Below are 23,794 nucleotides of genomic sequence, written 5' to 3'. Positions count from 1 at the left end.
TTAACTTATAAAAAATTAGACAGAAATCTAAATATGGGGCTTATATAACAGCTGGTAACTTGACATGTGTTGTTGCTAATTTGTTTAGGGTTAAACATGATGTTCAGCTTAAGATAGATTTGTATTGTTACAAATGAAAGAGTCAGAGAATACAAATAAAGATTTTGATTTATTAAGGTTAGAATACGGACAGACTAAAAATGCTGGGAACAATAATTCACGATGAAATTTAACCCAACGAAATGCAAGAACTCCTGTTACAAAATGTGCAAAAGCAAACCACACACACTGAGGGGTGTTACAGCAGAAGCTTTGTAGCCCAAGTGTATGGTTTCACAATGACTTCAATGTGTCGGATTTAATTTTTAATCGTAGTGAATGAAGTTCTTAACGTATGGCATGCCAGGAAATATTTACATCTCCAATTGTAGGTCAGTTGCAACATTTTCACGCACAGCATTAAAGTCGTGCAGATTTCTTACAAAAGCAAACACATGTACTTTCAATGTTTTATAACTTCAGCTTCAAAATGTCCTTTTTTTCTGGATTACAAGGCAAATTTTCTTCTGGTTTTAAGACTTTTGTGAACAGGTATGAATAACAGCTGACATTTAAAACTCTTACAGAACAACAGAACTCGAATAAACTCTTGCGAAAAAAAGAGAAACTGAAAACACCATTTAGTTCAATAGAAGAAAATATGGAGTAAAATAAACCAAGCAGACCAGGTTTTAGGGCAGCCATTGTAAATGTAAGGACACACAAAATAGTCAAAGCAGGTATGTAGATCGTGCAGCTTAGTTGTTGTACAGTAAAAGGTGAATCTTCATATTTGACCATGAAACATGTACAAAGCATTACAAAGCTTGTGTGTAGGGTGGCGGTCATGGAAAATCTCATAGGCGGACTAAACAACGGTAAAAGATTTGAAATAATGACATTCCATGACCAACAGGTTCAGAATTGCCTATTAAAACCAATTTGAGAAAAAAATAAAGTTTTCGAAATTATAAAATACAATTAAAACTTTTAAAATCTGGTAAAATACTGAAAAGGTGTGGCTGGAACTATTTAAGTTGGCAAATCTTCACTTCTACTCAAGACTATCTATGTCTTGGTCTGTGTAATCAAGTACAGTATAACTGCCATTGTTTGTAGCAGCGTGAGAAGTAGAAGGAAATTCACGGCATTGTTTGTCATAACTTCATGCCTGTTGGAAAACAAAAATTATATTTTTTATTTTAAAAATTTATATTAGAGATCTAAAATTCACAAATGTGTAAAAAGTCTGTTTTTTTTTTAACAAAATCAACCATAACACATTAACGCACACAACATTTAAAATACCCGTCAACATACTCCCTTACACAAACACAGGACACATTGAGAGTTTATCACAGTTACTTTCTTTAAAAGACACCTTAACATACACCCCTGACACATTAACACACACTGACACACCCACCTGATAACAATTCTCGACACAGTTGGTTATATTCCAAGTTATCACCGGCGAGCTTTCGTATTTTTAAACAGTTTTGTTGAATACCTTCAAATACCTGGAAACCAACATAATATTTTGTTCTAACACCTTATATTGCCATATGTACTGAATGTAAGTACATAGATAGTTTTGCAAATATAACCCACTCGCTAAAACCAGTTAAATGTACCTTAAACTCATTTATATTTCTACTTCTAACTTGTCATACAACTATGTAACATGGAACAATCTTGCCTGAGAAATTAATATGTTTGACTCAGGTTTACCGACACGTGCCTTAGTAATATATATTGAAACTCATGTATTAGGCTTCATTACATTGCATGTAAAACCATTATTATGCAGAATCGGGCTCTAATAACGATCTCACCCATATAGACTAGAAAATAAAGTATATTAATATATCAACACATACCTCCATCTCAAGACACACGTTACTTTTCCGAAGCGCAAATTTCAACTCGGATTCTTGCTTGTAGTCGATAGAGCGTGACCTCGTTTGTAAAGTACGTTGTATCTCGCATAATATGTCGACGGTTGGCATGGCTACGGAAAGATTGACGCTCGACAAGAATTGGGGGGCAAGCATTTCTGGTGGGGGGGATATTTATGTTAAGGTTGTGTTTTTTTTGATCAAGTTATGTGAATTAACCAACAAAATCAAGTAGAATGATTAAAATAAAGTCTGCTGACCAATGTAACTTATACATCCTCGTATGGCAGGGAAATTACAAATGTTCTAACACATACACCTTGTGGCTGTTTGTGTTAACATGTATGTCACTTTGTGGTTGATTAGAGCAATTACCCAGTTTTGATCAATAATACATACATCAACAATGCATTGAGACTATTAATCTTTAAGCTAGAGGCCTGCATGCTAACCACTGTGTCACAGAACAAAATCCTACCTTTCTCATTAAAGGGTGAACTACGGGGCTGTGGGTGTGGCATGGGCGTGGGTAACGTCTCTGCAGATGACGAAGAAGTCATTGTCATCGTTGAAACTGTGGAGAAACCGGTGTCTATAGCGTCCATTGCCACTGTGGGCACAATACTGTAAGGAAGGTGGGAGTTTGTAACACTGGTGCAGGGGTCATGGTCTAGGGGGGGGTGGGGGGGTTTGGGGATTCGTGTGTCGCATGTGAACACCTCACCAGGGGAGAGGGAGCGTTGGTGGTTGAGGGGTGGGTGGGTGTTCTCTTCTTGGTTTAAAGAAGATCGGCAATCCTCTTCACCAACAGAAGGGAGGTAAGTATGGTTGGGTTTGTACCAGTTGTTATAACGAGGTGAGCGGCCACTCAGAGATTGGACGTTGTTTTGCGACCTTCGGGCAAGGTATGACTTCGGTATGTGGCTTGCAGCAGAAGCCGTGGCACTCATATCGAAGCCAAAGGTCGGAGCCGCGGAAAAGTCTGTGTTGTGAAATGCACCTGAAGCCTGAGTGGTGCTTAGTGGGCTGGCAAAGTGGAGTGGATTGAAATGTGTAGCAAGATACCGGGGTTCAGTGTCTGCTTCTGTGTATTGGACTTCATCCATTTCTAAATCTACTTCCTGGTTGTTTCCAGCAGCGTGTTCTACTTCTTCTTGGAAGTTAGTTTCGCTTGTCTCTACTCCCTGGTTTACTGTATGCAGGTTGTTATTGTTTGTATTACCCTGGTGTGGACTATCATATGCATGCGGTGGGTACTCAGTGTAAGTATATGGGGACATATACATGGGTAGGGTGACAGGATTCTCTCCTATCTTTATTCCTATAAAGAAAAAAGGAGATTAAATCAGTAAAAAGGTTTCACTTATATAACTGTAACATCATCTGTTTTAACGCTCTGTAATTGGCCTGCAGTAAAAAGTTGCTCATTAAATATGATTATTTAGTCATGGTCAAATTTTCTTAAGCATTTTGTAATGTAACTACCTTTGTAAATGAATCAACTATTTTAGAGTCAACAGTGTAGTATACAAACTGGGTAATGCAACAGTATTAGACATTATACTAATTGTATCCTAAAATATACAATAGATTAAACACAAGCAAAATACTACCTTGTACAGAAGACATGTAAGGTGATGGGTTAACCATGGTTTGTGAAGCAATCTGTTGTTGTAACACCATCTGGCTTTGCTGGGCAACCTCATCCGATTGCTGGCATTCCTATGAGATAAACGAGTGTTTTTTTGGTGTTGTTTTTCGCAACACTTGCCCTAACTGATTAATAAAAGCTTGTTAAAGTGTTTTGTAACATCAGAGCATATCTAATATCTATAAGCCATAAAGTAAAGCACGAATTTTTTGGACAGACCAGATCACAGTAGTTTGGGGAACCTGGAATTTAGGTCATGTTTCATTAGAATATATGAAACCAATCTTGGACAAATTCATTTGCCTTTAGGCTTAGGTTTGTCTCTGTAATTATGCAAACAATATTTCTGCAGTTGCTGAAGTATATTTTGAGGGATTATAGAAATACATGGAGTGTTTAGGTCTACCATATCAACTAAACAAACATTACTTATCTACCATAATATCTCACCAGTATAGAAAGATATATATCCTGGTTACTTTGGCTTAACTCTTGTTCAAACTGTAACTCTCTCGGCCACTGACTTGATTGGAAATAACTTTCATCTGTCTCATCAAGTTCAAGCTCATTTAAAACTGAATGAAATGAATCTGACTGATCTGAACATTCACTAGTATCCTCAAAACTTGTAAACAAGCAATGTATTTCTTCGTCAGATAAGCTGGATGCATCTTCTTCTATGCAGCTTTCTAAGTTAGTTATCTGTGGTATAATAGGGATAAGTAAATGTGTGCAATATGTATATATTATGGATCTGTGCTTATACATTACAACTGTACAACCTCGCCTGTTTGTAAAGGAACGTAACTGTAGACTGTAGTTAAGCTTTCTAGAATAGGAATCTGTGACATAACTATAGGCTATTCTATGTCACTATGCTTGTTCACCCATATAAAACAGTAATTATAACTGTAGCCTGTAGGTATGATGATTGATGTTATATAAGTATCTTTAGACAACTGGTGTCTATATTCTAGACTGCTATGCTTTGTCGCACCCATATATAAGAGATCCAGTTGTAGCTTTTATGTCCTAAGTACCTTTGGTTTAGTTAGTATTAGGGTATTACAACAAGTGGTGAAAAATCAAGTCTAAATATTGCTGCTATACAGACAATATTATTGTATTTCAAACGTTGCAATTGGGACTAATTTATTCGAGAAATAGCACTGCTTTATATTTATGGTGTTTCCTCTACCACAACTGCACACTGTGTTTTGACGTGCATGGAGATGTAAATAAAATACATTTCATGATGAAATGCAAACTGTGGACTTGTGTGAGAATATCCCTGGAGGTTTTAACCTACCTTGGTAAGGTTGCTATTAACAGGATGATGTGATGACATAATATTGTTTTCGCTGTGACATAATATTGCTTCTGTTGTGTGAGGCAAGCTCTAGGGAGATAAAGGTTGTGTTTAAATCAGTGCTCTGCTATATTTACTTATTAACTTGAGGTATAGTGTTGACATACACATCTTAGAAGTGCCATTCTCACACTCAGGGTGGGAAAAAGGCCACATAGGGGTTTAACTTCATAACAAACACACACAACATGTTTTGAACGCACACAGTGGGTTTTCAACAACAAAAACAGTCTGTTACAATTTCCCTATGGGTTTTTAAATTCACATCAACAACTAAATCGAGCAAAAACCAAATACGACTTGTTTTAAAAAGGAGTATTTTAAATTCTCTTTCAATTCCCCAATCAACTTTTAAAATGAATATTAACAACTAATAAGAAATTTAAAGTGTTGCGCATAGTTTTGAACTCACACAATTTAGTTTGAACAACAGATACAGTCCCTTTTAAGACCTTATAACCTTCAAAACATGCATAAACAGCTTATTTTGAACAAGAATAACAGTTGATGTTGTTTTCCAATAAACTTTAAAATACACAAAGAACTTTAGCAGAAATTTTGCCAAAACTTGCAGCGGTTCTAAATTACTCTGTTATAAAACAAGCCAAACCATAAGACTAGGTTTGTACCACAAGCCTTATATAATATTGCTATGTCATGTCGGTATATATCCTTTAAAAACACAGTGCAAATGTGGTTTCACACTTTCTATATTATATATTCAATGTTATATAAGAGAAAATCTGATACATATTTCAGTATTAGGAGATTGTTATCCCTTAAAATACGTTGTCATTGTGGTTTCACACCTACGATGTTACATGAGAGGTTTATAAATGTTCAACTTACTTCAGTATTAAGAGATTGTTGAACATTCATGGATAACTGGGCTTGTTGGATTCTTCTTTGTTGAGCTGTTCCATCGCTAGATTGTCGTATCAATGCATGGTGCTGTGGTAACAAATAACTTGATTTATGCCAAGTAAATAACTTTCTATTTTATATGTATAAGACACGCCGGAGGATTTGGAATTTAGTACAAGGGTTGGTATATTACCCCAGAAAAAATAACTAATGATAAATTTTGATTGGTATTTGAATGGGTTTTCTGCATTTGTATATATATATAAATAAATGATTAAAACTTACTGTGTTAGGTACATTGGTCGGACTATACACTGGTCTCCCACCAAGTGAACACTGAGGGTGGCCTACAAGTTGTGGAGGTGGACTGCCTTGGGTTTGCTGCAGTTGGAGCCTGGTAGGAACATAGATGTTAAGGGTAAATCAGAGTAGCATTGTTTCTCAGTTACTGAAATGTGTAGTCAAAGACGTAACATTAAGGATGACATTTCACCTCAACTTGGATCAGGGGTGACATATATGTTTTATCATCTCAGTTTTAAGCCCAAACTGTTACCATGCTAGTTTGAAGCCAAAGTATATTGTATTTGCCACATTAATCAAGGAGGTTTCATTTGTTTGCCCATTATGAAGATAATTATATTTTAATCGTCAAAGAACATTATACCTTTGTAAATGATGTAACAATTGATGATGTGATTCAGTATTATGTTGGGTGTTGGGGCTTGATGGAATAGGAGGGGAAGCTTGGGGTGATAAAACTTTCTGGTGGATCAGCTGGAAGATAAGATACGGATGCTTATTAAAATGAAGAGATTGTTTTTGCTTTGAAATGAGCAGATATTAAGGACCTTATTTTTAGTAGAGAGAAATAAATTTTAGGAGAGAGAAATGAGCAGAAAACTGTAGGTTCTGTCAAGGATGTGTAAAAACAAGGTTAATTGACACTATTTCAAGTAAAATAACATCAACTAAAACATGGTTATGCATATGTCATCACAGTTTGTCCAAAAGAGGTTTACAAATGTTAGAAATGGTAAAACAATCTTCTCAGCACCTGTGGTATATAAATCAGTTGTTATTCCAACATTTCATAGACCAGAAGAGCCGAAAAACCTTTTTATATTATAGTGACAAAATATTTAAGAATATTGTTTTGGAAAACATCAAATTTATAAACAATTTATCTACATACATGACGTTGCCTCATCCCATGCAAATCCCTTGCATGGCGTTGTTGGTAGAGATACGTTGTGTCATTTTGTCCGGCCAAATATTGTTGGGTAAGTTGCTGGTGTTCCTGGTTGATGCAAAATAATGAGATTAAAATGATGTCATCCATTCATGAAAGAGGAAACAGTTTATCTTGGTATTTATTTTATATTGGTAAACCTACTTCCTTTATATAAAGTGGTCTTTCTTTAAGTTTAGTGCATATCTTGCAACTTTTGTTTAAAACAATAATGTTATAACAAAACTAGTGCGGAACAAAGTAGTATTACATCTTACTTTATTAACAGTTTTTAATCAGTTTTTCTTAAACCTAAAACTTATAAGATCTTACAACAGAAGCTATATCTATCATGCTTAAAGAAACCTTGCTTTCACCTCCACATTAAGAGAAGCCTTATATTAAATGAATTAATGTAACTTATTGCGCAGCAAAGTCACTACACCGTTTTGTTTCATCTGTTTACAAGTTACTACATATTTAACAGCAATTGCTGTTAATTGTCTTGACAAATATCAAAAATGTTAGCAGCATCAAGCTGTGCCACGGCACCAGACACTATGTCGCAGTTTGAATATCTAAATGGTATTTGTAGTGTAGTTCGGTTGCTGCTAGACCATATACACATACCTGTTTAACACTGTCGAATTGTAGCAATCTACTTGCTTCAAGTTGAGCTTTAAACGCAAGTAAGCTTGCTGAACCATCTGATGCTCTGCGTCGGTATCTATCCATGGATTGGTAAGGTTGCTTGGATTGCATCTGATCTCTATGTATAGGATTATAATATGTAGGGTATAAAGAATACACTAAGACATGTATGGGCATGGTATTTTGTATAAATATGGTATGCTGATGGTGTTCATACAGTTTCGATAAAAGAACAAAAGATTAGTTAAGACATTTTGAAAACAATGCTTGGTTAATTTCGCTATTTTTTTAGAAATATATTGTGTATCTATATAACATGGGTCAGGAGATCAGAGTTGGTCCATTACCCCAACATCGAAACTAACATCTTTAAATTACTGTATATGTTGTTGTTGCCAGGTATTACAAGTGGGAAAAATATCATTGAGGGTTTTTTTGTTTTGTTATCATCCTAAAAAAATATTTCCTACAATTCTGGTGGGAAGAGAAGTCCTGGTCGTCTATTAGCTCTGGTACGTATGTGGTTGCTCATAATGTGGGATGGGTTGGGATGCTGGGGAGCTTTAATAACCTCCTCTACATCAGTGATGTCCATAACAGGGATGGTGTGTCTCTTACCTCCTCCACGTGCAGCCATGTATCTATAGTAGTGGGTTAGTTGGGGCTTATATAAATGAATGTCACTTATTCATCCTCACGTTGCAGGACAACAACATTTATAAGACAGGAGTTCTGATTCAATAATCTTGTGCTGCATACGAGTTAACCGTATGTAACTTTACAGTTATTTTTTTGTTTTTTTTTGTTCTTATTGTATACCTGACAATTTAGAAACCATAAGCGGCCATTGGGTTAGTGGTTAGCAATTTCCGTTAAGTATCTTTCCTTACATTACATACACGTAAACCTACTAACTGGTTGCTTTGAGTTTTGAACACATACCATCGAGGCGTGTTAACCTCTATATCACCCCTATATATTTACTCCATACCTTCTCACAGCTTCTTGATCAGGTTCCTCTTCTGAATCTTCATCAGTTTTCGTGGCAGGAACCGTGAGGCTTCCATTTAACTAACATAAGGTACATAAATGTTAAAACCAAATCTTTGTTAGTTTATAGGATTCTATTTAAATTGGACTTTAAAACATCAGTGCGCAACTAAAGCTCTGAAAATCTATTTTAAAAATAAATCTACAGATTTTTAATTTATTTTTATTTATGCTAGTGTGTTGGGGCAATGATATGTTCTGTTTGATACACTAAACTAAGTTCTTAAATATTGGTTTAATTTATACAAACATCAATCCTACCTCGTCACTCTCATGCAGCATATGTGGTGACATAGTCTGGTTCTGTCGAGCTAACTGAGACTGCCCTCTAGCGGATGCGAGCTTCTTTCGATCCTGTAGGAAGAGGTGGATGTTGGCTCCTCCATCCGAGGCTCTTCTTCCCATCGGATCATGGGAGGTAAGTTGGAGAGCCGGAGGCTTGAGAAGACCTTGCTCCTGAAGAAGAAGTATTGAGTTTAAGTTTATAGTTGGTTTAATGAGTTAAGTTTATAGTTGGTTTAATGATACACCCACACAGCACAATCACATGTTTAAAATGAAAGAACAACAAGGTCAAACAAGGGAGGCCAGGCGGAAAAAGATAAAAGGCAGAATCACTGAAACAAAACATAAATGTATATGATTGGGGAGGGTCACTACTTAGATAATATAAAATAAAAACAATGTTAACTTAATTTGAATTATTATTAAAGTTACTGCTCCCTAACATAGATGTAATATAAGGGGTGCCTGGGGTCACACCAAGTGCTAACCACAGGGGTATCATAGCAGTAACCTTTGTAACATGGGAGGTCGGTGTTATGTTTTGATGCCCAAGTTTTAGGTGTAAACTACTTTTACCTGCTGTTAGGTGTCTATAAGCAGTGAAAGTTTAATGCAAATAGAAATATATAAATTGATGAACAAGGATATGTAAGGTATCAATATTAGCTGCTATGTTTTTACAAAGTAAAATCTGTACATTTTTAATTGCAGACTTTGACTTAATTTTAGCAACACAGTTTTACAACACCCACAAGAACATAAAAAAAAATAGTTAAAAATATATTAAAGGGGCAAATATATATTAAATCAAGTTCTCACTTTATATTGTAATGTCTGCAAGTGCATGAATGGATTATTAAGTTGTGTTGGGGGTAGGTTGGGGTTGGTAAGTACATGGGGAAAGTTAGGTGCTCGTTGTAAAAGACCAACGTTGGCAGATTCATCGGTGCTGGCTTGGTCGTCAACGTAACCACTTGTATGTACTGCAAGCTCAGGTCTGGTGGAAACAGTGTTTGTTGAAATTACTTATTTATCTAGAAGAATATGCCAAAGTATAGAGTGCTTAATTTATCAATAAGTTAGGTTCTGAATGTTTGACAATTAAAATTAAAAAAAATAAAGCTTTTGTAGAATATATAAAAGTACTGATGTTAAGGGCATTTCTATGTTTGTATCAGTATAAGAAACTGAATGCTGTCAAAGTATTAGCTTCATACCATGACAACAAGTTAAAAATAAATGGGGTAAAAAATTGTGTTTATACCAAGAAATCTTTGTAAATCTATTTGAAATTAAAAAAAGAAGCAACTGATCATTAACCACACAAAATACCTTGGGTCCGATACTCCCACTGTGTGTCTTCTCATGGATCGATAACGAGCGAGGGCCTCCGGTGACGGCTCCTCGGCATCAGATTCATCAGAAGGAACTTCTCCTTCCTATGCATTGATATTATATGTTAGGATGGATATTTATTATATGGTAAAACATATATTGAATTGCAAAATAAATGCAGATTGTCAAATGCAATACAGGTATTAAAATACTACAAAATGCCCAACTTTTGTTTTAGCACCACGGTTTAAATAGTATACCAGCTTTTACCCTGGTGTAGGGCGATTAAACTTTCTTACCTTAGTAATAATAACTTGGTTGTTTTCATTAACAAGTTGTAAGTGAGGTACGTTTAATTGTAGCTTGTTCCTTGTTGTATCCATTGCAATGGTAGGCTGTTTAAACAAACATGTTAAGATATTGAATTTAAATCTGATGAATGACAAAAAGTTATTGAAAATATAAAAGTGCACTGTTTACTGTATTGCATAGCCAAACATTTGAAAATGTAGGATAGGCAGGGATAGTTAGATACGCACGCGAAACAAATCTAACTTATTGGTTATAGTGACGAATGATTAAATTGATCTAGAAAATTCCAGAATTGGCCAGCCTTCCCTGCCATGCCAGGTCTGGCCTATGATGGTTTGTTTTGATATATGGAATATGTTTTTGTTTTTTAACATTTCAATTCTATTTTCCACATAATTATGTTACAAAGTGCCACATTATAAAAGATATATTTATTTTATAGTTCCGTCATAAAGAAATCTGGGATTTATAAAATTTAAAATCTCAAAGAATTGGTTTGAAAACATAACGCTTAGTAGACGTGTTTTGATAATTTAGTTACTGAATATGAAAAATAAGTGGTAATAAATCAAAGGTAATTGCCACTTTGTGGGACAATTTAAGGTGATCAACTGTCTGTTATGATCGTAATTGCTTGTGGAGGGAAATAAGAAATAAAAGAACATCAATAAAAAGTGTTTTTCTCAATGATAAATATTCTGTTACTTTTGCCACTAGACATAAATTATTACAGACTTTTCGGTTCCTTTTGTATACAAACATATTTTAAAGCAATATTTCATTAATTCTATACCGGCGTTTATTCCAAAGAACAAAAAGAGAGATACAGTGTTGGTCATACAAATGTGTTGGTTATTCATATAGTATTATAGGGAAATAACATTTGTTTATTGTGAACTCTAGGGAATTAAATATTTTTCTTTTACAAAAACACATGGTAAGGACGGCCTACCATGGGATTTTTCTTCACTGTCAGTTGCCTATATTGAAATCAATATTCATATATATAATATATTTGTTAAAACCAATAAGATTAATTTCACAGAAATTCGTATCTATTTCGGCCCTGCATTAATCAGTTAACATTACAATCAACAGGTTGGATTTGTTTTGTTGTTTAACAATATGGGTCTAACTATCCCTGAATGAATATGAATTAAACAGTAAATGAAATACATCATATAAGAAAATAGTAGAAAAACATCTCACATGAATTACAACTTCAGGAATTCCAGTTTCCATGCAAGGTGCTTCAGTTACTTTAAGACTTGGAGGTGTTTGCATCATGTTTAAGGTGGGCATGCGTGGTGGGGGTAACATGGATGGTTTTAACCCCATCGTGGCTGAACCCGGGGCAAAGGGGTAACCCAGTATGTGGGGTTGGGGTGTGTGGTTGTGGGGGTGGTATGAAGAGTTGGTTATCTGTGTAAAAAAAGGTAGATTTGTAATTGAATTAAAAACAGTTAGAAGTATCAGCACAAAATGTGATCAGTATTATATTTGGAAAAAAGTGAAAATTAACCAAAAATATACCTAAGAGTAAAATAAAGGTGAAAAAAATATGCTTAATAATAAGAGAATGGCAAAAAATAGTTGAACTGATGAGAGCACAAAATATGTTTACTTTGAAGAAGCGAAAATAAGCTGATATTACAGGCAGCTGCTATAACATGAAGTAGTGATTTGTATTTGCAGGTGCTGACTATAAATCACAATCAACATGGTGTTAAGTTGATTGAATGTCAGTATAATGCTGCATGCTTCTACGGAACAGCAGTCTAATAACCCCACATGATAAAGGAGACAAAATAATTGTATATTTGTAGGTGAGTATGTTTGTAATCAACTGAAGAAAATTACTTTGATTTTTGGTACATGGGAAATTCATTGTTGAGAAAAGCTATTATTGAGAAACAAACACAATTGCGAACTGTTTTTATAAACTTCGGACAAATCTGGGATGAAACAAGGGGGATCTGATTAATGTGGGGATTGTAATTATAGCAAATAGGGTGATATATGATATTTTGAGGTTTGGAATGACATGTCATTCGTAATGTTATGCCTATGAATAAACATGAAAGTGAGATGCAATACAACTTGCTATGCAAGGAATTTTTATTGTTTATTGCTTTTAGGGGCTCGTAAACACATCCATAAGCTCACCTCTACCGAGTTATTGTTGGCATGTGAGTGAGCTATCAATGAAGCTTTGGCTGCTGCGTGCTTTCGCCACTTCTCCAGTTGAATGTAGTAGCACGCACTGTAGTTGTCATACTCCTTGTTCATTATTGACTGCAAACATGAATATTGTTAGTTGTGGTTTGTGGGCTAAATTAACATGGATGGCTAAGAAAAGATTTAAACTTTTTTGTTTTAAACATGAAACAGAAAAAATTTGTGGTTTGAATTATTGCCCCAATTTATAAAAATGTTGGAAGTTATTTTGTTGTTGTTTAAAACTTGGAACAGAAAATGAATCAGGTGTAAGTGTTTGGCTCAAATCTTTATAAAACTTAAAACGAAACATGAAGTTTTAGGAATTGTAAAATTTATTTGCTCAGGTTCTTTAACTGTAATGAAAATATAGCTTTTTACGAGTCTGTATTATAACAATACAACAATAGGTTTGAGGTTTTTTTCATTTATTGTTCGAAACTTAAAACAACTGAATCAAGTTTGGGTTTTTGGCCTCAATGAAAATTTTTATTAAAAACATTAGTTTAAAAAGTTATGATATTAATTTTCTGAGGTTTATATTCCAGTGAACATAAGTGCCAAAAGGGGAGGCAGGGATAGCTACTGCACATTATTGTAAAGTCATCAAACTTATTTATTATAATATATATATACTGATTAATGCAGTAACTAAAATTTCAGTGCACCTGCTGACCCTGCCATCCTGGGTTTGGCAACTGTGGCAGTGAATATACACATCAGTTTTAGAGTAAAACTTAATAATATTGATTAGAACAATATGTGACTGCATTATAGTAACCAAAGAAACACAAAAGGATATGCTAATGCTATACAGCAGATTTTTACTACATTACTAAATACTATATACTACAGGCAACAAGTTTACCTATGACTCAATGCATGCAAGTAACATATGATGAATTAACTACAGTGCAAAGCCTGTGTCAACACATGGAAACAGCTATTCAGTATTTGGGTCAAAATTTGCAATTGAGTTCACGTCAAATTTAAGAATTTATAAGAATTTGGGAAAAGAAATTTTATTTTGTAACAATCCAATTAATTGAATATTTTTTCAACGAAATGTTTTGTAAAAATTTTTGCAACAATTTTTGACTGAATGTTTTTGTTCAAAGGAATTTACAGGAATCAGGGCAACACTTCATGAGAGACAGTGGGTCATAAAAGTCTTGTGTGGAATTTGAGAGCATGTTTTACTAGTGGGTTACAGTAATTTGTAAGGAAGAGTTTACATAACGTGATTCTATGTCACCAATGAAGGTTGTTGCTTGGTAAACAAACAAGGTTTGGATTGGTGGATCCATTGACAAAAGGACACTGTGTTGGTAATGTTAAGAGAACTGGTTTGGGAACAACCTCGTAAATTGTCAATACTGGAAACTATGAATTCCTTCCACAGTTAAGTGTTAGAGGAAACATTAAAACTGGTGTGTTCATATATTTAATGGCCTAGACATGACAAATATGGTGAATAATTCGGATAACACTGCGATAAAGTTTAATTAAATCTTAGAAAATACAATCTTATTAATTTAACTTGATCTATTGTTTAAAACATTTGTTTATGGATCAAGTGATTTTTAAACAGAAGCCAATGCAAAAGCATATAATCTTACATCATTATAAACAACTTGTAATGACATACATATCATACAAACACATTTCATATTAGTCCCTATGCTGTTATGTTTTAGGAAATGTGAATTAAAATGAATAAATAAATAAAGGACTCACGTTAATCACACGATCTTTGTCAACACCAGATGATACCATTTCATTCAAAACAAATTCATTTAATGGTTCCTGCTCATTCTGTTTCTGTTGAAAAAAAATTGAAATTAGTTATGTATGCATGCGCGTTTAAAGTCAAAATTACAATACATTCTATTTTATTCTGTGTTGGTCCTACAGCATGGCAAATGCAAATCACAGTTGGTCTATAACCCTGAAACCCAAGATGCTACAACTCCATTAGTGACAAATAAGTTAAAGAAATGTAATTTGAGTGTAAAAAAAACAAATTTGTGTATCAGTAGCGAGCATTGAACCCGGTATCCTTTGATTACTATACAACCGCCTAACCACTGAGTAACAACGGCGGACTAAAAATTGGCCGCTTATTCTGGTTTACTATTTCATTTAATGTCTCTGAGTTTCAATATATATAATATGAAGTCATTAGAATTGATATTAGACGGGGATTAATGATTTAGAGAGAATATCTGTCATATTAAATGTAAATTAACTTTAAAATACTAATGTCATTTTTACCATAGAAGTATTAGTGGTTGTGTAGAATAGACATAATGCTGTTAAGTTTACAACTGTGCTCATGTTCTTGTTAAGGATATATAAAGTAATAAATAAGTAGTTGTAAAAAACAATATACTGTACAGAAATGAGGCAATTTAATAATAAAACTTTTTTTTTAACTGATTTGTTTTTAAAAGCTTGTTGGGTAACTGCAATGAAAAATTAGATCTGGCACTGAATAATTTTGCTATATTTTTTGGTGCCTTTGATTTATTTAAAATAGGATTTTATATAGTAGGCTATACAATTCTACCAGCTATAATATATTATCCAAAAATCTATCTTTAGCATAAAAATTAATCTAAATTTACTTTACCCAAAGTTTTTTCTCCTATGCAGCACACTTTATCAGAATGTCAGTGTTTTATATTTTAAAGCTAAAATATTAGTTATTAAACAATTAGTTAATGTAGCCAAAAATATAAGTCTAAGCTTACAATTGTTTTCGAATAAATAATTGTAAACTAATAAGTTAAAATTTAATATAATAGTATGACAGATCAATCTTCATAATACAGTACTATATCACTGTTCTATATCAATGATCACTCAAAAGTAGCAAAGCATTTATCGAGGTATTAAAGTCAAAGCCATAAACAGTAGTGCAGGCAGGAGGAGTTTGGGAACCTCGACATATTTGAAAAATTTATTAAAATAAACATGGTGTGAAATATTTTTATGTGAACTTCCAGTTCATTGCATTACTAATGCTTGATGGGTTGGAATCCCGAACTATTTAGTTATCTGGCTGTGCAACTGATCACCAACCTGGGTGTTGCTGCATTCCTGGACAAAACGTTCAAATGTTTCATCTCTTTCCGTTGTTTTCATCCAGCGATGTGAACAGATTTGTTTCATGGAATATCTTCTTGATGGATTGATTAATAACATGTTACGAACTAAATGCTCACAGTCTGTAAATAAGCATGAGTGTAAACACAGAGTGGGCATTAAGTTTGAATGGTCAGCTGTTTGAAATGGTAATTGGATTTTATAGGTTTTATAAGTTAAATTTTTAACAAAATTTGTAGTGACATTGTTAAATTGCAGTTACAATCATAGCATGAAATACAGAAACTTTTAATGATGAACGACCAATGCAATGTATTTTGATCTGCTCGTTTGCATAAATACATACCAGCAGGGTAAATTCTATTTACTCATAAAACTGTGGTGCTAAATTGTATAATGTAATCCCGGTTTCAAAAATTAAACAAACACTGAAGTGATATTGTCAGAACACCTAAATTAGGCACAAAACATTCAGACTTAGTTTTATGCCTCTTAAATAATTATGTTTAATATGGGTGTACAGATTGGTAACAAATTTGCATAGTTAACAAGAAACCCGTTTTTTTTGCATAGAAAACCCAATTCCTAGACCTCATGTACCTTTAGAGAGTTACACTTGTAAATTCTCTTAAGATTTAACCCAAAGTTCAAGTACAGAGCAAAAGGATAAAAAATTTATGTATGACCTGATGACATATAGAAGGGAATCCGAAATTTTCCGCTTAGAACTCGCTGTCTTAGTGCTTGCAAGGTCGAATCATCGAAGGGCAAAGAACCGCAAACTAGAACGTACAACACGACACCCAGGCTCTGCATCAAATTACAAACAAAAACAGTAAACAGAGCGCCCGCTGTACAAGTTGGTATGTAAATGTTAGTTCTAGCAATAAGATATTTGCAGTGTTTATTAATAGATCAAATCAAATAAAAATTAGAGCTTTAAGAATTGATATGTTATAAGTATTAAAATTCATGTGAATGTTTTGACATGAAATGCCATTTAAAGCAGGCAAATGTTATTGACCTTAAGTGTTTATGTAATTTATGCAACAAAGTAGTTTGACAGTGACGTGCCGTAGATTATGAGAACACATAGTACTTCATGGAAAGCTAATGAAGATATGTTGGTACTTTTATATGCTACAATTAAAGCCATAGTGACAAGCCTAGTAGCGGGAAATTGGAAGTTCACTATTAAGATTTTTGCCTTAGGCAAGATTTATCTCCAAGTAATTGGTGAGTTGGTGAAGTTGCCGCAATGACGCTTATCTTACGGATCTGTTACTCTACCAAGTTCTCTTGAACATTAATATTTTGCTGGCTGTGAAACATACAGATGTAACAATCGTGTGTTTGTTGGCTATTTACATATTATGTTATCATCAGTAAAACACACACTTAAAGGTGAGCTGGCCATCAAAATTAAATAAAGACCGTCATTAGGTTTGTTGGTGATTAAGATTAATGTTTTATTATGTCTGGCTTGCTGGGGGTGATAAAGTATTTAAAATTACAAAAATATTTTAAAAAATTCAAGTTTAGAACCAAGTAATCCAGGATTATAAATGCAGCGTTTTGATAGTCACACATTGTGTTTGCCACACAATGAAAACCATTGTAAATTCAAATTAATTTAATATGTCAAATGAGATGATCCATACTATAACATGACAATACTGAATGTTGTTTACTATTATAGTAAGCTGGTATTTGTATCTTATAAAATTTGTAAGAGTAAGGTAATGGAAAGTAAACCTGTCATTTGATATGCTCTTGTGGTATTAAAGTGTAGTGATAGGTAAACACATGAAAAACATATGTTTTGTGCGTGTCTAAGGGAGAGATTAAATAACAGTCTCAGGGGACAGACCGCCACGGGGGAGAATCTACACTGACGTCACGCTGACGCACATGTAATTCTCTCTCAGGTAGAACAAACGACGGCGCGAGTGTGGCAGCAGTGTCCTCTTACATTTGACTAATGCCGCAATGTGTGGTGATGCTTGAAACCAATAAAAACATGCGTTAATTCCACGCTGGCATTCGTAAAAGTGGTTGGCTTTACGCTTTTACTGTGCAGGGCAGTTTTTAGCACTTAAAGCAATAGGACATTTGGTTTGTTTTACAAACAACAAGGTAATGACATATTTTCTTAAACCTCCTGATGTTTGCTTGGTAATTCAGGGCCACGAGAAAACAAACCACAACACATAGCAGCCTGCAGCCGTGCCGAGGTTATAGAGCCGTATAAATTACACTTGTATAAACAAACACACAAACATGATTTTAAAAGCAGACTAAATTTAAAAAGCTGAGGGAAAAGTATTTTTGCTAATAAAATATTATTGGTGGTCCAATGTGTGAGAGTGTGTATACATAAACTACTTAATTTTATCTGTATTGACACGACTTACGACCATGTCGCCCATGGGCAATTGCATGTGACGTAAAAAAATAGCCTTTTATGCAGACAGCCTAACCCATCATGCTTTTACAATGACTGATGAGAAATGGACCTCACTATTAAAGAATTTTGGCATGGAAGATAATTATCGAGATAAAGAAATCTTTTCCCAAGGCAAGCTACACGTGAAGACAACACAGCTGCCAACAAATCTGTCAGCTGTTGTTGTGTTGGAAGAACTTTGGTCGCTTAGACAACGTTTTGTGCCACACCAAATACAATAATTTAAAATTCGACACCACAAAGTGTGTGGAAGGCCACCTTTTGTGACATCATACACTCATATAACAACAGGTTTGATGACAGTGGCATTACTAAGTAAGAGGGATGGTATATGATCCTATAGTGATATGATTACATACCCAAACGTCTACTTTAGGCCCAATGTATTCTTTGCCTTCAAAGAGTTCAGGAGCAGCATATGGGGGACTACCACACCAGGTTTTCAGCAGATCTTCTCCTTTATAGTAATTCGCAAAGCCAAAATCTGGGCAAGGACAAAATTAGGGATAAATGAAATTACCAGTTTGGTAGGTTTAACAGTTTGAGCATGGTATAGTAGAACTAATGCCTCACATAAAAATACCTATATTGGAATTTAGGACACATACGTTTAACGGGACAAACAATCTTTAAAAACTCTATAAAAACTAAAAATAGAACAGACACTAGCCATTAGGGGGCAAAAGTGTATGTTATGACAAAGAAGTGTGACCATTAAATAACTATTCCTACATGTAAATTTTTATGAATGTGCAATCAACAAATTTTTCAAGTACAAACAAACATTTCATTTTATTGTACTTAAATTACCAGCAATTTTAATATTTTTTCCTGCATCGAGAAGGAGGTTTTCCGCTTTTAGATCTCTGTGAACTACGTGACGAGAGTGACAGTAGTAGACAGCAGCAACAATCTGTTTGAATTTAATCCTTGCTTCACGCTCCGCCATGCGCCCATGTGCCACAAGGTGATCTATATAGTAAAAATATAGTCATGATATATATGAGGCATGACCATAAGAATGATTATATCGTGCATACGAATACATTCCTTAAGTAATAAATAGAAAGACTTAGCTCGGCGGAGCCACTAATACCATCTACATCAATTATGTATAATCTTATCCTTAAACAAAGATGGAAGTAACTGTGAGAAAAGACTTACCAAAGATTTCACCGCTGCTTGCATATTCAGTGACAAGAAACAACTTGTTTTCCGTCTGCATCACCTGGATGGATGAAACGTGTTGGTTTGAATAATTCAATTATCAATGAACTGAACACATTATTTTAATCTATGATTTGTAAAGGTGTAAGTTGTATAACATACAGATATTGTGCTCTTTCCACTCTAACCAGCATTTTTTTTATAAAATTTATAAACAGCATATTTTTAAATTAAATATTAAACTTTACACAAGGAGATTAATATCTATTTTTTTGATTGGTCAAGTAAGTGTTGATGTGACCAAAAGTATTGTAAGAACAAATTTTATAAACATAACCAACTAAAAGGATGTGACCTAATTTGCAAGCCTTTTATTTTAACTATGTAACCACAGGAGTCTCATAAACTACAGCTATAAAGGTATTGGCTTTGAAGTAAAGAGTAATAAGAGTCTATTATTATCAAACTTAAATTACCAAAGATTAAAATACCCAACACTTTCTATGCAGTTGGTTCTATTTACCGTAATACATCATCATTTTTTTATTATCATTTGGAAAGAAAAAAAGCCCTTATTATTTGTAAAACAAAGAGAAGGGAATCAAATAGCATCAGTTAAAAAGTGTGGCTGTTGAACCCAAATAGAGAAAAGTGAATATTTTCTTAATTAAACCATAGGTTTCCTATCTGTTAATGCTACAATACAAAGCATCTGTGCTTCTCAAATAATTAGGTTAATATAAAATGTCATGCGGTCTGGAATTACGTGAGACTCGGTTTATGAAGAGTTCAAATGAATAGGAATGAATCATCTTGAGGTTAATGGATAACTAATCCATGTGGGCTGGGTCCAATGGGTAAAACAAATTCCTAACACATGGAAAATGGTGATAAGGAAAGCATTTAAGAGGTATCTCATGTTGGCAGTGGATCTGTCCTTGTAAATTGGTCAGTTAACCATTAAACCCTTATACGGTAAGCTTGCAAAAACACTAAACACCTTTGTAAATCGCTGCCAAGGTACTGAAAGAAGAAATTTAGGAAAACGATTTGCTGCATGGCAGTATAGCATTGCGAAAAGGGTTTAAATTTTTTACTGACGGTTAATTCATCACTATCGATGGATAATTGCTACTTGAGTATGCGCGTATGGTAGCGTGCGGGATTCAGTTTTGAAAGTTTTGACTCATTTTTCATTGCATCGTGATGTGTTGTGAAATACGTATATAACTACTTTTGATACAAAAAGTATTTAATCATTTAATAAACACTGTTGGCGCAAACTGCTGTTGGAGCAAACTATGTTACAGTAACTTAATGTAGTGTAAACTTGTCTGATACAGATGCCCAGTTAAAGCATGGGGTGTAGAGTTTTACATAGTTTCGGTCTAAATTTTAGTTAAATAAGTAACATTCCTGCTTCTGTGTAATCTTATGACTAATCCCATGACCCAACTTTCTTATCAGATACTGCTACATTTAAATGCATGCAACTCCCCCATCCAACATTCAATCAATACACACTAATCATGCCTTTATAGGCATCTGAAATAAAATTATACACAAAAATTGATTTCTAAAACAATGATGCGAAATCTAGTGTTATGGCCATGGCCCATGGGTATGATGTAACAAGTGCAAATAGTTTTCATATGAATATATGAGATAACTACATTATTAAGGCCTAAGATTTAACATTAATACAAATATTATGGATGCCAGAGACCTGTAATTTACCCTGCCCTTGGCAACTGCAAATATTCAGGTTTAAATTTATGGCACATGGCGACTGTGTAATATGAGAGGTAAGAAATCACTATGTTCGTACGCTTGCACACAGGAATGCACGAAGCGTATTGTTTATGAAAACACAGAATTCAATGAAAAATTACCACCAAAACCACACAGTGGTTCCCATGGTCTGAAAAATCAAGCAAAAACAACAGCACAGTAAATAAATTCAAAGGGCATAGTGCCAGTGATTTTAGGAGCTACAAGAAATGTACAGATCAATAAAATTTCACACATTTGTTCTCATGACAGATGTTTGCATATTTATTCCCATTTATATCATAAGATAAGCCTGTGATTTTAACAAAGGTAAAGATAGTCATTTATGAACAATCAGAAATACACTGCAAAGAATTTATATTTTACATAAAAGTTTATCTGTAAAACAAAGAAGTTGGATAAAGTCTAAACTGACAAACAACTGTGGAAAAGTATATTTTGGAGGCAGTAAATAGGTGTTGACACATATTCAATGTTGGCGGAAAATGTTAAGAATTCAGCCTTTTGTATGACCACAGGCAAAATATATAGGATGAAAGTTTACTTTTGTAAAATCTTTTTTAAATCTATTTTCACAATGTTTACTACAGTGGTCCCTAAACAGACTACAATCAATACACAAGGGATCTGACATATTTCAGAAATTGTTTAACCGAACTATTACACTATTATAGCCTGTTTCGGTCATAATTGTGTAAAATAATGCAAGTAGATTTAGATTTAGGCCAGAGTTAGCTCATTACCCTAACATTCAGGGTGCTAGGACTATATATATTGCTTTTGTATGTTTATGTAGTTTAGAACCAATAAATTAGTATATACATCAGACATACTTGATATAACTTTATAATATGTGGATGTCTTAACTCCTTCATTATTTCGATTTCTCTGTAGATTTTCTTCAAGTTTTCTTTATCAAGTTGAGTTTTATCCACAATTTTAATGGCAACCTAAATATTAAAGATTCGAATTAGCAAACCAAAAATACACAAGTAGTTTTATCAGAACAGCTTTTGGGCTTTTACCATGTGTATAAAAACTAAAATAAATTTGGGTTTTACTGTTATTTAGTAAGGAAAATTATCATAAAAAACACACTTTATTGACTTAACTTTATTAATAATTTTATACATCGATTTGTGTGATGCAAAATGGATACTCTGTGAGAATAAACTGTAACACACAAGTATTCCATACATGACTACAAAGGCCTTGGTATTTCAGCATACTCTTAAGTCTCATAGCATTATTCCAATAGTTATTCACAAAAATGCCCCCGGCAAAACTGTAAGAGCCATTCTTCTAATGGAGATGGACAAGCCGGAGAAACCGCAACTCCTCGGCATAAATTTGTTTTTAAAGTGCTGTGGCACTTGTGGTAAACAGAAAAGTAAATACCCAAGTTTGTTGCAAATAAACAAAAACAACTGGATTGTAAAGCCTTGGTTGATTTTTGCCAAAGCTGTATATAGCCTATTTATGTTGTACTAGAATAACCTCCAAAATCTATCAAATAGTAAACATAAATGAAAAGTTTTTACACAAATAAATAATATAAATACTTAGAAAACAGATAAACAAAATTTACTTCTTCTATCTTAAGTAGGCTGCTACTTTGCAATGGGAATTTGCAAATAATTTAGTTACAAAAGAGTTATTTTATATTTGAAAAAATAAATAAAAGAATGACCTTGGCTTTTGTCTGAATGTGAGTTGCAAGTTTGACGACAGCAAAGTTGCCTTTTCCAATCGTGCGTTCAATTTCATAACAACCAACTCTAACATAGCTTGGTGGTTTGTGTGAATTATTTTGTTGACAAGATGCATCTCCTACTTGCCCATTTGACGTCATGTTGCACTTGCAGAATGCACTGCTTATTGAAGCAAGTAGTCACAGAAGAATTACTCGGAATGACAGAGCTAAATTTGTCTCTACATTGCTTTAAACATATTATATATTCTGCAGCAGTAAGTAGAGTTATCACAATTTGTTGGCATATTCCTGTAAGAATAAATACATTCAAAAACCGTATGGTATGAAAACAAACGAATACCAAAACAATTATAGTTAAACACTTTGGATGTACAATTTAGATCAAATAGTTACAAAGAGCGACGTACACGGAAGTTTCACAGACGCCTGTTGTTTGATATAGACACCGTATTGCACCTTCATCCAGACAAGTAAACCAAACCGTCAACTTTAACCGACAAACAGCATGAAAACACCTTGGTGTGTACCCATCTATCAACTTTGTTCATTAAAAATATTAACTGTCTAGCGCCATTATACGACGAGATAAACCTTACAAACTCTTTTTTTTACTATCTGGGTAACTTATGTCAGTTCAAAATTGCG

At 34.0% G+C, this 23,794-nt stretch overlaps 1 protein-coding gene across 1 annotated transcript; it reads right to left on the bottom strand.

The window, feature by feature from the left end:
- Nucleotides 1-150: 150 nt before the first annotated feature.
- On the bottom strand, nt 151-23,698 carry LOC149729450 (serine/threonine-protein kinase SIK3-like). Its single transcript, XM_089887313.1, has 28 exons — nt 23,557-23,698; nt 23,126-23,437; nt 22,269-22,385; nt 19,642-19,705; nt 19,288-19,449; nt 18,837-18,961; nt 16,697-16,820; nt 15,987-16,132; nt 14,640-14,723; nt 12,852-12,980; nt 11,895-12,107; nt 10,673-10,768; nt 10,371-10,477; nt 9,858-10,035; nt 9,015-9,209; nt 8,695-8,774; nt 8,174-8,344; nt 7,683-7,821; nt 7,017-7,121; nt 6,489-6,598; nt 6,107-6,215; nt 5,807-5,908; nt 4,898-4,987; nt 3,551-3,659; nt 2,416-3,258; nt 1,920-2,095; nt 1,466-1,559; nt 151-1,210 (listed from the first exon to the last, which is right to left on the bottom strand). The coding sequence occupies exons 2-28, from the start codon at nt 23,285-23,287 to the stop codon at nt 1,197-1,199; spliced, it is 4,044 nt and encodes a 1,347-aa protein (XP_089743439.1). The 5' UTR covers nt 23,288-23,437; nt 23,557-23,698; the 3' UTR covers nt 151-1,196.
- Between the last annotated feature and the right edge of the window lie 96 nt (nt 23,699-23,794).

Source organism: Ciona robusta, chromosome 10 (genome assembly GCF_009617815.1).
Source record: "Ciona robusta chromosome 10, ASM961781v2".
In the NCBI taxonomy this organism is placed as follows: domain Eukaryota; kingdom Metazoa; phylum Chordata; class Ascidiacea; order Phlebobranchia; family Cionidae; genus Ciona; species Ciona robusta.
This window is presented reverse-complemented; position numbering and strand designations above follow the sequence as displayed.

What these genes read in the sequence shown, in the direction of transcription:
- LOC149729450 (XM_089887313.1), bottom strand. Translation starts at nt 23,287, where the DNA reads ATGACGTCAAATGGGCAAGTAGGAGATGCATCTTGTCAACAAAATAAT. An exon ending in CTTCTCTTCCCACCAGAATT is followed by an intron (nt 7,822 to 8,173) that starts GTAGGAAATATT and finishes TCCTATACATAG; the next exon opens with AGATCAGATGCAATCCAAGC. An exon ending in CGACCAATGTACCTAACACA is followed by an intron (nt 5,909 to 6,106) that starts GTAAGTTTTAAT and finishes TTGTTACCACAG; the next exon opens with CACCATGCATTGATACGACA.